Source organism: Sphaeramia orbicularis, chromosome 11 (genome assembly GCF_902148855.1).
Source record: "Sphaeramia orbicularis chromosome 11, fSphaOr1.1, whole genome shotgun sequence".
NCBI lineage: Eukaryota > Metazoa > Chordata > Actinopteri > Kurtiformes > Apogonidae > Sphaeramia > Sphaeramia orbicularis.
Window position 1 is genome coordinate 41524374 of NC_043967.1, and position 13765 is coordinate 41538138.

A 13765-nucleotide genomic window follows, 5' to 3' on the forward strand; every position below is an offset into this window, starting at 1 on the left:
AGTATAGAAAACTATTACATGATCAAAAACATATTAATTTTAGCCAAAAAAAAATGTCTGTTTTGAATGTCTGGGGTCACCTGAAATTTCTAATAATTTATAAAAAAAAAAAAAAAAAAAAAAATTAAAACTTACTAATTAAAATTTACATTATATAGTCTAAATGTTGAAATTAACATTTATTTGCAACATAGTATCGCAAACTATTACATGATCAAAAACAAATTAATTTTAGCCAAAAAAATGTCTGTTTTGAATGTCTGGGGTTGCCAGAAATTTCTAATAATTTATTAAAAAAAAATAAAATTAAAAAAATTAAAAAATAAAACTTACTAATAAAAATTTACATTATGCAGTCTAAATGTTGTCTAAAATTAACGTTTATTTGCAACATAGTATAGCAAACTATTACATGATCAAAAACAAATTAACTTTAGCCAAAAAAATGTCTGTTTTGAATGTCTGGGGTCACCTGAAATTTCTAATAATTTATTTTAAAAAAAATTAAAAATTAAAACTTACTAATAAAAATTTATATTATATAGTCTAAATTGTTGAAATTAATGTTTATTTGCAACATAGTATAGCAAACTATTATATGATCAAAAACAAATTAATTTTAGCCAAAAAAAATGTCTCTGTTTTGAATGTCTGGGGTTATCTGAAATTTGTAATAATTTATATATAAAAAAAAAATTTAATTAAAAATAAAACTTACTAATAAAAAATGTACATTATACAGTCTAAATGTTGTCTAAAATTAATGTTTATTTGCAACATAGTATAGAAAACTATTACATGATCAAAAACATATTAATTTTAGCCAAAAAAAAAATGTCTGTTTTGAATGTCTGGGGTCACCTGAAATTTCTAATAATTTATAAAAAAAAAAAAAAAATAAAAAAAAAATTAAAACTTACTAATTAAAATTTACATTATATAGTCTAAATGTTGAAATTAACATTTATTTGCAACATAGTATAGCAAACTATTACATGATCAAAAACAAATTAATTTTAGCCAAAAAAAAATGTCTGTTTTGAATGTCTGGGGTCGCCAGAAATTTCTAATAATTTATAAAAAAAAAATAAAATAAAAAAAATTTAAAAATAAAACTTACTAATAAAAATGTACATTATACAGTCTAAATGTTGTCTAAAATTAATGTTTATTTGCAACATAGTATAGAAAACTATTACATGATCAAAAACATATTAATTTTAGCCAAAAAAAAATGTCTGTTTTGAATGTCTGGGGTCACCTGAAATTTCTAATAATTTATAAAAAAAAAAAAAAAAAAAAAATTAAAACTTACTAATTAAAATTTACATTATATAGTCTAAATGTTGAAATTAACATTTATTTGCAACATAGTATCGCAAACTATTACATGATCAAAAACAAATTAACTTTAGCCAAAAAAAATGTCTGTTTTGAATGTCTGGGGTCACCTGAAATTTCTAATAATTTATTTTTAAAAAAATTAAAAATTAAAACTTACTAATAAAAATTTATATTATATAGTCTAAATTGTTGAAATTAATGTTTATTTGCAACATAGTATAGCAAACTATTATATGATCAAAAACAAATTAATTTTAGCCAAAAAAAATGTCTCTGTTTTGAATGTCTGGGGTTATCTGAAATTTGTAATAATTTATGAAAAAAAAAAAAATTTAATTAAAAATAAAACTTACTAATAAAAAATGTACATTATACAGTCTAAATGTTGTCTAAAATTAATGTTTATTTGCAACATAGTATAGAAAACTATTACATGATCAAAAACATATTAATTTTAGCCAAAAAAAAAATGTCTGTTTTGAATGTCTGGGGTCACCTGAAATTTCTAATAATTTATAAAAAAAAAAAAAAAAAAAAAATTAAAACTTACTAATTAAAATTTACATTATATAGTCTAAATGTTGAAATTAACATTTATTTGCAACATAGTATAGCAAACTATTACATGATCAAAAACAAATTAATTTTAGCCAAAAAAAATGTCTGTTTTGAATGTCTGGGGTCGCCAGAAATTTCTAATAATTTATAAAAAAAAATAAAATTAAAAAAATTAAAAAATAAAACTTACTAATAAAAATGTACATTATGCAGTCTAAATGTTGTCTAAAATTAACGTTTATTTGCAACATAGTATAGCAAACTATTACATGATCAAAAACAAATTAATTTTAGCCAAAAAAGTGTCTGTTTTGAATGTCTGGGGTTGCCAGAAATTTCTAATAATTTATATAAAAAAATAAATAAATAAAAAATAAAAATAAAACTTACTAAAAAAATGTACATCATATAGCCTAAATGTTGTCTAAAATTAATGTTTATTTGCAACATTGTATAGAAAACTATTACATGATCAAAAACAAAGTCTCTGTTTTGAATGTCCGGGGTCACCTGAAATGTGATGTTAAAATGGGGTCACGAGCCAAAAAAGGTTGGGAACCACTGGTTTCCAGACAGGTCTTCACTGAACCAGTATGACTGCGATGTTGACGTATCACATTTACAAGCTGAAACAAACAATACGGTGCAATACTATGCACAGTATGTATGTCAATGGGAGTGACGACGCAGACATGTCAGGTGTTAACATCTGTGGATTTATAAATAAAAAAAAATGAAACACAGATTTCATATGTAGCCAAAATACGAGGCACATTTATGAAATGAACTGACAATAACTAACACATTTGTAGACTTCAGCTTCTAAAGTCGGTCCAGTTTTTCACTCCTTATCGTCTCTCCTTCAGCTTTTGGAGAGGGCTTTGCTTGGGATCCAGCCTCACTGACAGTGTTTGTAGGAGACACTGTGGTTTGGCGATGGAAAGCTCCACTTTTTCAGTCTAATGTCGGATATCGGGTCTTCAGTGTTGCCACCCCGAGTTCCACCGAACCTGACGGAGCATTCAGCAGTGGGGACACAAAGACTGCTGAAGGTAAAGATGTGTTCGTTTATAGTTTTTATAAGATATTTAGACGCTGCACAATGAGTTGTAACCGTTCAAGACATTCTGTACATTCTGAAGGATTATTGTAATGTAATACGTCATTGGTTAACTGTACTCTGATTTCTATTGTTAAATCATTTAATGACCTATTTTCTACCAAATGAAGGGTGGTTTGAGTCTATGAAAGCAGGTCAATAGTAACAAAGGTTTCTGTAGCTTATTTGTGCTCAGATTGCACCATGATTGAATTTCATACTGTTGTTAGTTCACTTTGATTGACTTCGGGAAAAAGTCACGTTCTTGAATATCAAGGTGATTGTCACTGTATCCAAAATATCACTGTACAACACATTTCTGTATCTGTATCCTGCTGGTTTGCATCTATTTCACACAGTCTACAAGCTGGGTAGTCATGTGACCATACACTGAGGCTGATTGGTTCTTTATTACAGAAAGATTCCACACAAATAGTCTAGTGGACAGGTGTCAAATATGCGTCCCGGGGGCCAAATCCGGCCCGCCAAACGGTCCAGTCCGGCCCTTGGGATGAATTTGTGAAATGCAAAAATTACACTAAGATATAAACATTCCTTTTAGTTCAGGTTCCACATTCAGACTAATTCAATCTCAAGTGGGTCAGAGCAGTAAAATACGATCATAATAACATATAAATAATGACAAGTCCAAATGTTTCTTTTTGTAAATGTAAGTATTTTCATGTATTTACACTAAAACAAAGTATAATTTTGACAAAAAATGTGAATAACCTGAAAGGTCTTAAGAGAATTAAGTACAAATTTAACAATATTCTGCCTGTTATGAAATGTTTTGTGTATTTATAGATCCACTGTGATCTGTAAGTTATTATGAACATGTGGAAATGATAAACTGAATTACACTTTTTTTTTTTCATTTTGTTCATGTTATTCACATCTTTTGAAAGGATAGTTTGTAGATGTAAACCTTTTCCTAATGTAAATTACCTTTTTTCGCTCTAGAACATAGAGAAAATTTTGGAGTTAACATTATTTATATATTATTATGTTATTATTTTACTGGTCCGGTGCACTTCAGATCAAATTTAGCTGAATCTGGCCCCTGAACTAAAATGAGTTTGACACCCCTGACCTACATGGTGAGTACATTAAATATAGAAAAAAACATGATTTACACTGAAAATCAAAATCCAAAAAGTTAAATCCATAGGTTAATATTGGAATAAATGGTGAAAAATCACTTGAGCAAGACAAAAAAAATCATTGGAATGTTGTGACAAAAATAGTTATAGAAAAAATAAGGGTAATTTTAACAATATTCTGCCTCAGTTTATCATTTACACATGTACAGTACAGTCCAAAAGTTTGGACACACCTTCTCATTCTTTGCATTTTCTTTATTTTCATGACTATTTACATTGTAGATTCTCACTGAAGGCATCAAAACTATGAATGAACACATGTGGAATTATGTACTTAACAAAAAAGTGTGAAATAACTGAAAACATCTCTTATATTCTAGTTTCTTCAAAGTAGCCACCCTTAGCTCTAATGACTGCTTTGCACACTCTTGCCATTCTCTTGATGAGCTTCAAGAGGTAGTCACCTGAAATGGTTTCCTAACAGTCTTGAAGAAGTTCCCAGAGATGCTTAGCACTTGTTGGCCCTTTTGCCTTCACTCTGCGGTCCAGCTCATCCCAAACCATCTCGATTGGGTTCAGGTCCGGTGACTGTGGAGGCCAGGTCATCTGGCGCAGCACTCCATCACTCTCCTTCTTGGTCAAATATCCCTCACACAGCCTGGAGGTGTGTTTGGGGTCATTGTCCTGTTGAAACATAAATGATGGTCCAACTAAACGCAAACCGGATGGAATGGCATGTCACTTCAGGATGCTGTGGTAGCCATGCTGATTCAGGTTCCCTTCAATCTTGAATAAATCCCCAACAGCGTCACCAGCAAAGCACCCCCACACCATCACACCTCCCCCTCCATGCTTCACGGTGGGAACCAGGCATGTAGCATCCATCCGTTCACCTTTTCTGCGTCGCACAAAGACACGGCGGTTGGATCCAGAGATCTCAAATTTGGACTCATCAGACCAAAGCACAGATTTCCACTGGTCTAATGTCCATTCCTTGGGTTTCTTGGCCCAAATAAATCTCTTGTGTTTGTTGCCTCTCCTGAGCAGTGGTTTCCTAGCAGCTATTTGACCATGAAGGCCTGATTCACGCAGTCTCCTCTTAACAGTTGTTGTAGAGATGTGTCTGCTGCTAGAGCTCTGTGTGGTATTCATCTGGTCTCTAATCTGAGCTGCTGTTAATTTGCGATTTCTGAGGCTGGTGACTCAGATGAACTTATCTTCAGCATCAGAGGTGACTCTTGGTCTTCCTTTCCTAGGGCGGTCCTCATGTGAGCCAGTTTCGTTGGAGCGCTTGATGGTTTTTGCGACTGCACTTGGGGACACATTCAAAGTTTTTGAAATTTTCTAGACTGACTGACCTTCATTTCTTAAAGTAATGATGGCCACTCGTTTGTCTTTACTTAGCTGATTGGTTCTCGCCATAATATGTATTCTAACAGTTGTCCAATAGGGCTGTCAGCTGTGCATCAACCTGACTTCTGCACAACACAACTGATGGTCCCAACCCCATCAATAAGGCAAGAAATTCCACTAAGTAACCCTGACAAGGCACAGCTATGAAGTGAAACCATTTCAGGTGACTACCTCTTGATGTTCATCAAGAGAATGCCAAGGGTGTGCAAGGCAGTCATCAGAGCTAAGGGTGGCTACTTTGAAGAAACTAGAATATAAGAGATGTTTTCAGTTATTTCACACTTTTTTGTTAAGTACATAATTCCACATGTGTTCATTCATAGTTTTGATGCCTTCAGTGAGAATCTACAATGAAATAGTAATGAAAATAAAGAAAATGCGAAGAATGAGAAGGTGTGTCCAAACTTTTGGCCTGTACTGTACATTATAACTTCCAGATCACAATGGAAATACACAAAACATTTAATAACAGGCAGAATATTGGTAAAGTTGTACTTACTTCTCTTAAGACCTTTCAGGTTATTCACATTTTTTGGCAAAATTATACTTTGTTTTAGTGTAAATACATGAAAATACTTACATTTACAAATAGAAACATTTGGAGTTGTCATTATTTATATGTTATTATGATAGTATTTTACTGCTCTGACCCACTTGAGATTGGAACCTGAACTAAAAGGATTCACAAATTCATCCCAAGGGCCGGACTGGACCATTTGGCGGGCCGGATTTGGCCCCCGGGCCGCATGTTTGCCACCTGTGATGTAGGTGTTCATAAAAGCTCAGAGTAAATTCAAAGCTTATTAGATCAAATCAGAAAAAAATGAGGAAACAGCGACTTTTCTAACAAACTATCATTAACTGAACATAGAACAAGTGCCACCAACCACTGTTATTTGTCAAACTCCATGGGTTTTACTGGTGAATCAATGTCGCAGTGTTTCCACGGGGCCGTTTTTTTTTTTTTTTTTTTATAAGTTTCCATCGTACTTGCACAAGATTATTGGTTCACACGAGACACACAAAGAAAGTGTGAAGTGTCAAAGCTTTGAACATGATGTGCTTGTCACATACTTCTACTTTCTCTTACTCTCCTCAGGGCACTTCAGGTACCGTTTCGGTTCCCCCGGTGTAATTTACTACAGCAGTGGATTCATCGATAACAACAACAGGATGCTTCAGGGCGTCGTCAAAGTCCTGCCTCGAGAAGACAAGAACAGCAGAGTCTCAGTCCAAGTTGGAGGCGTGGAAGCCCGACATGTGACCGCCGGTAACTGTATAAATTTGGAAATACTTTCACTCACATTTAACAAAACAGCATCATTCTGGCTCCGGTACTGGCTCCGAAACAATATTTTTATAAGAATTTTCTATTTTCAACAAAAATAAAAGGACACAGCACATTGCGGTACAAATCTTTAGCTTTGGTTTTCAGCCTTATCTGTAATTTAATTAGTTTGAACCAGTTTTCCAACATCAAAAATAAACCTGTTTGACATGCATGCTCCATGAAAGGAAACAGGCCAGTATCATAAAGGTAGCAAAGTTCAATTCCCATGTCTACATCACAAGAAATATTACTCAAGTTCACTGATAGTGGTGTTCAGGGTTCTTACAAAGTCTTAAAAATCTTAAATTTACAAATCTGCATTAAAAAAGTCCAGATAGGTAGGTCTTAGGTTATGTTGCCATAAACTTGTTCTCTGTTTTGTGTTTAAATGTGTCTGGGAAATGTCTAAGCTGTAAAGACAGTAATGTAACCTGACAATTTATATTGAAATTTGCAACCAGTTATCACTAATTTTGCAGCCCCTGGTGAGAAATGAATCATGATGGTAGGAATCAAGACAGAGTAAATAAATACATTTTTCTACATTCTAGGAGTCACAGATTTTCGCCAGTATGACTGTTAAATGGGCATTAAATTCTGTTCTAAGTAGTCTTAAAAAGTCTTAAATGTAACTTGTACAAACCTGTAAGAACCCTGGATGTTGCTTTTTAACAACTTATTAAAGCTGAAGTGTAATAAATATGACTAAACTTTACTTTATCATTTTCAAAACAGTCATGATACACTGTATTGAATAAGATAGGATAGTGTAGAGAGTTAAAAGAAGAAGTAAATGAAAATAAAAATATCATCCAATTAATCAGTGTGTATAATAAAACAAGGAAAACAAGGCTATGTAAAAGGGATAAAAATGAGATAAACAGTTTTACAGTAAAAGTCTGTTTTGCACAGTAATTTAAAGAAGATTCTCAGCTAAAACAGTTTCTGTTCAGGTGATTTTTTTTTTTTTTTAATTTATTTTTTAATTAATTTTTTTTTTTTAGACAGGGACAATGCACAATATACATTAACCTTAAAAAGGAGAGATGTAGTGTTAATTTCCATCTGTAGTCCCTGGGCAGGCTGATGTTATCATTAAAAAAACAGACATTAATTAAAACTAAAACATATAAAAAGCAGTAAAAAGTGCATTTTTAAATAAAGTCTTTCTCAAAGTTTTAGTGCGTTTTTCTAGCCTGACATCAGCAGAGACCTTTCAGTTCATTTTTTATTTCTAAGGGGAAGATTATTTTAACCTTTTCATGCACAAATTATGAGAACCTTAATCAAAATTTTTTCCTGAGAGTTTTTATTCCTCTTTAGGCATGAAAAAAACAATGAAAATGTTTTTTCTGAAAAATAAATATAATAATAATAATAATAATAATAATAATAATAATAATAATAATAATAATAATAATAATAATAATAATAATAATAATAATAATAATAATAATAATAATATTTTTAGAAATTTCAAAAATGCATTAAAAAAATAGTAATAATGAAAAAAAAAAATTCTTATGAACCTATTTTTCATTAAGTTTCAAAAATGTCCCCTCAGCTGGACACCACATGTTTAATTTTTGATGCACAGAAACATGAATTTAGTGATAAATTGTGTGAAAACTATGGGGAGGGCTTGTGATTCTGGGGGTTTATGCTCAGGAGAGATCTACATAATGTTACCAATTCATGTCAGAAAAGATATGTAGTGTCTTAAAACTTTAATAAAGATATGTGTAAAAAAAACAAACAAACCCAACAACAACAACAACAACAACAACAACGAAAAGAACAACAAAATCCATGAATATACAAGAGAACAGCTATACGTAGAATAGCTGTCCACTGTAGTGACCAGTATGCATGAAAGGGTTAAATGCAACTGTACAAACACAAAACCAATCAGAGCAGCAGACACGTAGGATGTTGCAGCATTTGGTAAATTAAACTGACCAAATTTAGATTCTATAAATAAAGGATTAGGTGTAGTTAATTCTTTATTTCTATAAAATTCTAGAATATGTCTTTTTATTTGTTTTTTGTTTTTCTTTTTTTGTTGTTGAATGTGTGTTTTGTTTTGGTTTTTTTTGGTTTGTTTTGGTTGTTTTTTTTTTTTTTTTTTATGTTTTTCCTTGTTTGTTTTTTTGCATTTGATTTTCATATTTTCCTTGATATATTTTCTTGTAAACATATCTTGTTGAATAACTGTGGGGTGTTTGATGGATGAAGGGAAAGACAAAACAATAAACAGTGAATTACAAAATTCTAAAATATGTAACAGGCAGAGATTGTTGTCATTCCACTAGGACTTTGCATCAATACAAACATTCACGCCCTAATTCATTCTTCCTTATTTGACAATCAGAAAATATTTGGCAAAGGTTAAATGCAACAGAATCACGGGAGTGTTTTTTTTTTTTTGATAACAGTGAGATGCCTACAGTCCTGTTATGAAAGATTTGACTGTGGACCAAAACCATCTGCGTCTGACTGTCATTCCACTTTAATATTTATAGATTTTGGCCTTTAGTTTATGTTTTGTCTTTTATTTCTTATTCTTAAAAATAAGATTAATCTGTAATCTGCAACAGTACAGCTAGGGAAAAACAGACTTTATATTTTTGGTTGTGAACGTTGAATCATCTCCTTCCAGGTCTAAACCGTGTTTCCCGTGCCACGCCACAGTGCGTTGCTACATCACATTGTAATCATCCCAATCAGACCTCACATGGTGTTACCTTCAGCCTCGCAGCCTGCTCCACCCCCACAGTCCACTCCATCTCACCCAACCAGGGCTCGTACCACCACGTCATCAACATCCAGGGCCAACGCTTCAGCAACGTGTCCTGTGCCAATGAGGTGAGCGATGTTTTAATGAGGCTGCTGTTAAAATACTTTGGTCAGAACATGAAAATTGCTGGCACTTGACACTACAGTGTTAATGACAAGTCAAAAAAGTCTCTCAGTGGTAACAACAGTAGAACCATCCGTCTTTCTTCAGGTTCCAATACTTCTATAATATAGGATAATAGGAAAGGATAATATGGAGAAGGTTTTTTTTAACCCTTAAGACCCATAACTATTTTTGTCACAACTTTCAAATGATTTTTTTGTCTTTCTCAAGTGATTTATCATCATTTTTTGCAATATTAACCTCTGTATGTTGCATTTTTTTTGGTGTAAATCATGTATTTTCCTATATTTAATATACTCACCATGCAGGTTTTTTTTAAAAAAAAGCTTAGAGCAGTGTTTTTCAACCTTGGGGTCAGGACCCCACGTGGGATTGCCTGGAATTCAAATGGGGTGAAATTTCTAGTAATTGATAAAAAAAACAAAAAACAAACAAACTTAGAAGTAAAAAATATATGGGGAGTTGGTAGAGACAATCACAAAACATAACAGACATGAAAAACTGAAGCTGATGTTTGTATATATTGTCAGAATATAAGAAACAAATGACAGGTTTTTAGAGTTTGATAGGTTTTGCAAGAGATGTATAATGTGTTTGGTTTCATGCCAAAGCATCCAGAGAAACCTCATATCAGTAGAATATCCCACAGTTGTGTAGCTAGAGAATTATTGATCCCTTCATCAGGGGAATTCTGTACAAAGAGAGATGCGATGGCCGGGAATCGAACCCGGGTCAACTGCTTGGAAGGCAGCTATGCTCACCACTATACCACCATCGCTGATGTTTAACACCACACTGCATGTTTAGAAGATTGTATTATATTGATATTCTACAGTTTTTTTAACCTTGGGGTCAGGACCCCACATGGTGTCACCTGGAATTCAAATGGGGTCACCTGAAATCTCTAGTAATTGATAAAAAATACCAAAACAAACCAAAAAAAACAAAAAAAAAAACATACTAATAAAACATATATGGTGAGTTGAGAGACAATTACATTCAGAGAAAATTCATATCAGTAGAATATCCCACAGTTGTGTAGCTAGAGCATTATTGATCCCTTCATCAGGGGAATTCTGTACAAAGAGAGATGCGATGGCCGGGAATCAAACCCGGGTCAACTGCTTGGAAGGCGGCTATGCTCACCACTATACCACCATCGCTGATGTTTCACACCGTACTGCATGTTTAGAAGATTGTATTATATTGCTATACTACATTTTTTTTTTTTTTTTTAACCTTGGGGTCAGGACCCCACGTGGTGTCGCCTGGAATTCAAATGGGGTCACCTGAAATCTCTAGTAATTGATAAAAAAAAACAAAACAAAAAAAAACCCCAAAACATACTAATAAAACATACAGGGTGGGGAAGCAAAATTTTACAATATTTTGAGGCAGGGATTGAAAGACAGTGTATGACCAATTGGTTTATTGGAAGTCATGAGAATTTATTTGCCACAAGAAAATGTACATAATAGAAAATGTTTTTATTCTATGTGTCCTCCTTCTTTCTCAATAACTGCCTTCACACGCTTCCTGAAACTTGCGCAAGTGTTCCTCAAATATTTGGGTGACAACTTCTCCCATTCTTCTTTAATAGTATCTTCCAGACTTTCTCCTAATAGTTTTGCTCATAGTCATTCTCTTCTTTCCATTATAAACAGTCTTTATGGACACTCCAACTATTTTTGAAATCTCCTTTGGTGTGACGAGTGCATTCAGCAAATCACACACTCTGACGTTTGCTTTCCTGATTACTCATATGGGCAAAAGTTTCTGAAAAGGTATGGATAATAGTGTTAGGTATGATTATGACATCAATATATGTTTGGTTTCAAAACAATTGACGTAGTGCCTGCTGAGAAAAAACCACTAAATTTTCGTTGTAAATTTTGCTTCCCCACCCTGTATATGGTGAGATGAGAGACAATTACATTCAGAGAAAACTCATATCAGTAGAATATCCCACAGTTGTGTAGCTAGAGCATTATTGATCCCTTCATCAGGGGAATTCTGTACAAAGAGAAATGCGATGGCCGGGAATCGAACCCGGGTCAACTGCTTGGAAGGCAGCTATGCTCACCACTATACCACCATCGCTGATGTTTAACACCACACTGCATGTTTAGAAGATTGTATTATATTGATATTCTACAGTTTTTTTAACCTTGGGGTCAGGACCCCACATGGTGTCACCTGGAATTCAAATGGGGTCACCTGAAATCTCTAGTAATTGATAAAAAATACCAAAACAAACCAAAAAAAACAAAAAAAAAACATACTAATAAAACATATATGGTGAGTTGAGAGACAATTACATTCAGAGAAAATTCATATCAGTAGAATATCCCACAGTTGTGTAGCTAGAGCATTATTAATCCCTTCATCAGGGGAATTCTGTACAAAGAGAGATGCGATGGCTGGGAATTGAACCCGGGTCAACTGCTTGGAAGGCGGTTATGCTCACCACTATACCACCATCGCTGATGTTTCACACCACACTGCATGTTTAGAAGATTGTATTATATTGCTATACTACATTTTTTTTTTTTGTTTTAACCTTGGGGTCAGGACCCCACGTGGTGTTGCCTGGAATTCAAATGGGGTCACCTGAAATCTCTAGTAATTGATAAAAAAAAACAAAACAAAAAAAAAACCCAAAACATACTAATAAAACATACAGGGTGGGGAAGCAAAATTTTACAATATTTTGAGGCAGGGATTGAAAGACAGTGTATGACCAATTGGTTTATTGAAAGTCATGAGAATTTATTTGCCACAAGAAAATGTACATAATAGAAAATGTTTTTATTCTATGTGTCCTCCTTCTTTCTCAATAACTGCCTTCACACGCTTCCTGAAACTTGCGCAAGTGTTCCTCAAATATTGGGGTGACAACTTCTCCCATTCTTCTTTAATAGTATCTTCCAGACTTTCTCCTAATAGTTTTGCTCATAGTCATTCTCTTCTTTCCATTATAAACAGTCTTTATGGACACTCCAACTATTTTTGAAATCTCCTTTGGTGTGACGAGTGCATTCAGCAAATCACACACTCTGACGTTTGCTTTCCTGATTACTCATATGGGCAAAAGTTTCTGAAAAGGTATGGATAATAGTGTTAGGTATGATTATGACATCAATATATGTTTGGTTTCAAAACAATTGACGTAGTGCCTGCTGAGAAAAAAACACTAAATTTTGCTTCCCCACCCTGTATATGGTGAGATGAGAGACAATTACATTCAGAGAAAACTCATATCAGTAGAATATCCCACAGTTGTGTAGCTAGAGCGTTATTGATCCCTTCATCAGGGGAATTCTGTACAAAGAGAGATGCGATGGCCGGGAATTGAACCCGGGTCAACTGCTTGGAAGGCAGCTATGCTCACCACTATACCACCATCGCTGATGTTTAACACCACACTGCATGTTTAGAAGATTGTATTATATTGATCTTCTACAGTTTTTTTAACCTTGGGGTCAGGACCCCACATGGTGTCACCTGGAATTCAAATGGGGTCACCTGAAATCTCTAGTAATTGATAAAAAATACCAAAACAAACCAAAAAAAACAAAAAAAAAACATACTAATAAAACATATATGGTGAGTTGAGAGACAATTACATTCAGAGAAAACTCATATCAGTAGAATATCCCACAGTTGTGTAGCTAGAGCATTATTAATCCCTTCATCAGGGGAATTCTGTACAAAGAGAGATGCGATGGCCGGGAATCAAACCCGGGTCAACTGCTTGGAAGGCAGCTATGCTCACCACTATACCACCATCGCTGATGTTTAACACCACACTGCATGTTTAGAAGATTGTATTATATTGATATTCTACAGTTTTTTTAACCTTGGGGTCAGGACCCCACGTGGTGTCACCTGGAATTCAAATGGGGTCACCTGAAATCTCTAGTAATTGATAAAAAATACCAAAACAAACCCCAAAAAAAAACAAACAAAACATACTAATAAAACACATGGTGAGTTGA

General features: G+C 33.5%; 1 protein-coding gene and 6 non-coding genes across 7 annotated transcripts in view; 1 reads left to right on the forward strand and 6 right to left on the reverse strand.

Moving 5' to 3' along the window:
- LOC115428162 (fibrocystin-L-like) overlaps positions 1-13765 on the forward strand; it is a 79519-nt gene that overhangs the window by 32406 nt on the left and 33348 nt on the right. Inside the window, exons 15-17 of the mRNA XM_030147009.1 lie at positions 2769-2954; positions 6617-6787; positions 9507-9712. Coding sequence (XP_030002869.1) covers positions 2769-2954; positions 6617-6787; positions 9507-9712 — 563 coding nt within the window. The remainder of the gene's footprint in view (positions 1-2768; positions 2955-6616; positions 6788-9506; positions 9713-13765) is intronic.
- trnag-ucc (transfer RNA glycine (anticodon UCC)) lies at positions 10474-10545 on the reverse strand. The gene has a single exon. It is a non-coding gene; the product is annotated as a tRNA-Gly (tRNA).
- trnag-ucc (transfer RNA glycine (anticodon UCC)) lies at positions 10859-10930 on the reverse strand. The gene has a single exon. It is a non-coding gene; the product is annotated as a tRNA-Gly (tRNA).
- Positions 11796-11867, reverse strand: trnag-ucc (transfer RNA glycine (anticodon UCC)). The gene has a single exon. It is a non-coding gene; the product is annotated as a tRNA-Gly (tRNA).
- Positions 12180-12251, reverse strand: trnag-ucc (transfer RNA glycine (anticodon UCC)). The gene has a single exon. It is a non-coding gene; the product is annotated as a tRNA-Gly (tRNA).
- Positions 13104-13175, reverse strand: trnag-ucc (transfer RNA glycine (anticodon UCC)). The gene has a single exon. It is a non-coding gene; the product is annotated as a tRNA-Gly (tRNA).
- On the reverse strand, positions 13488-13559 carry trnag-ucc (transfer RNA glycine (anticodon UCC)). The gene has a single exon. It is a non-coding gene; the product is annotated as a tRNA-Gly (tRNA).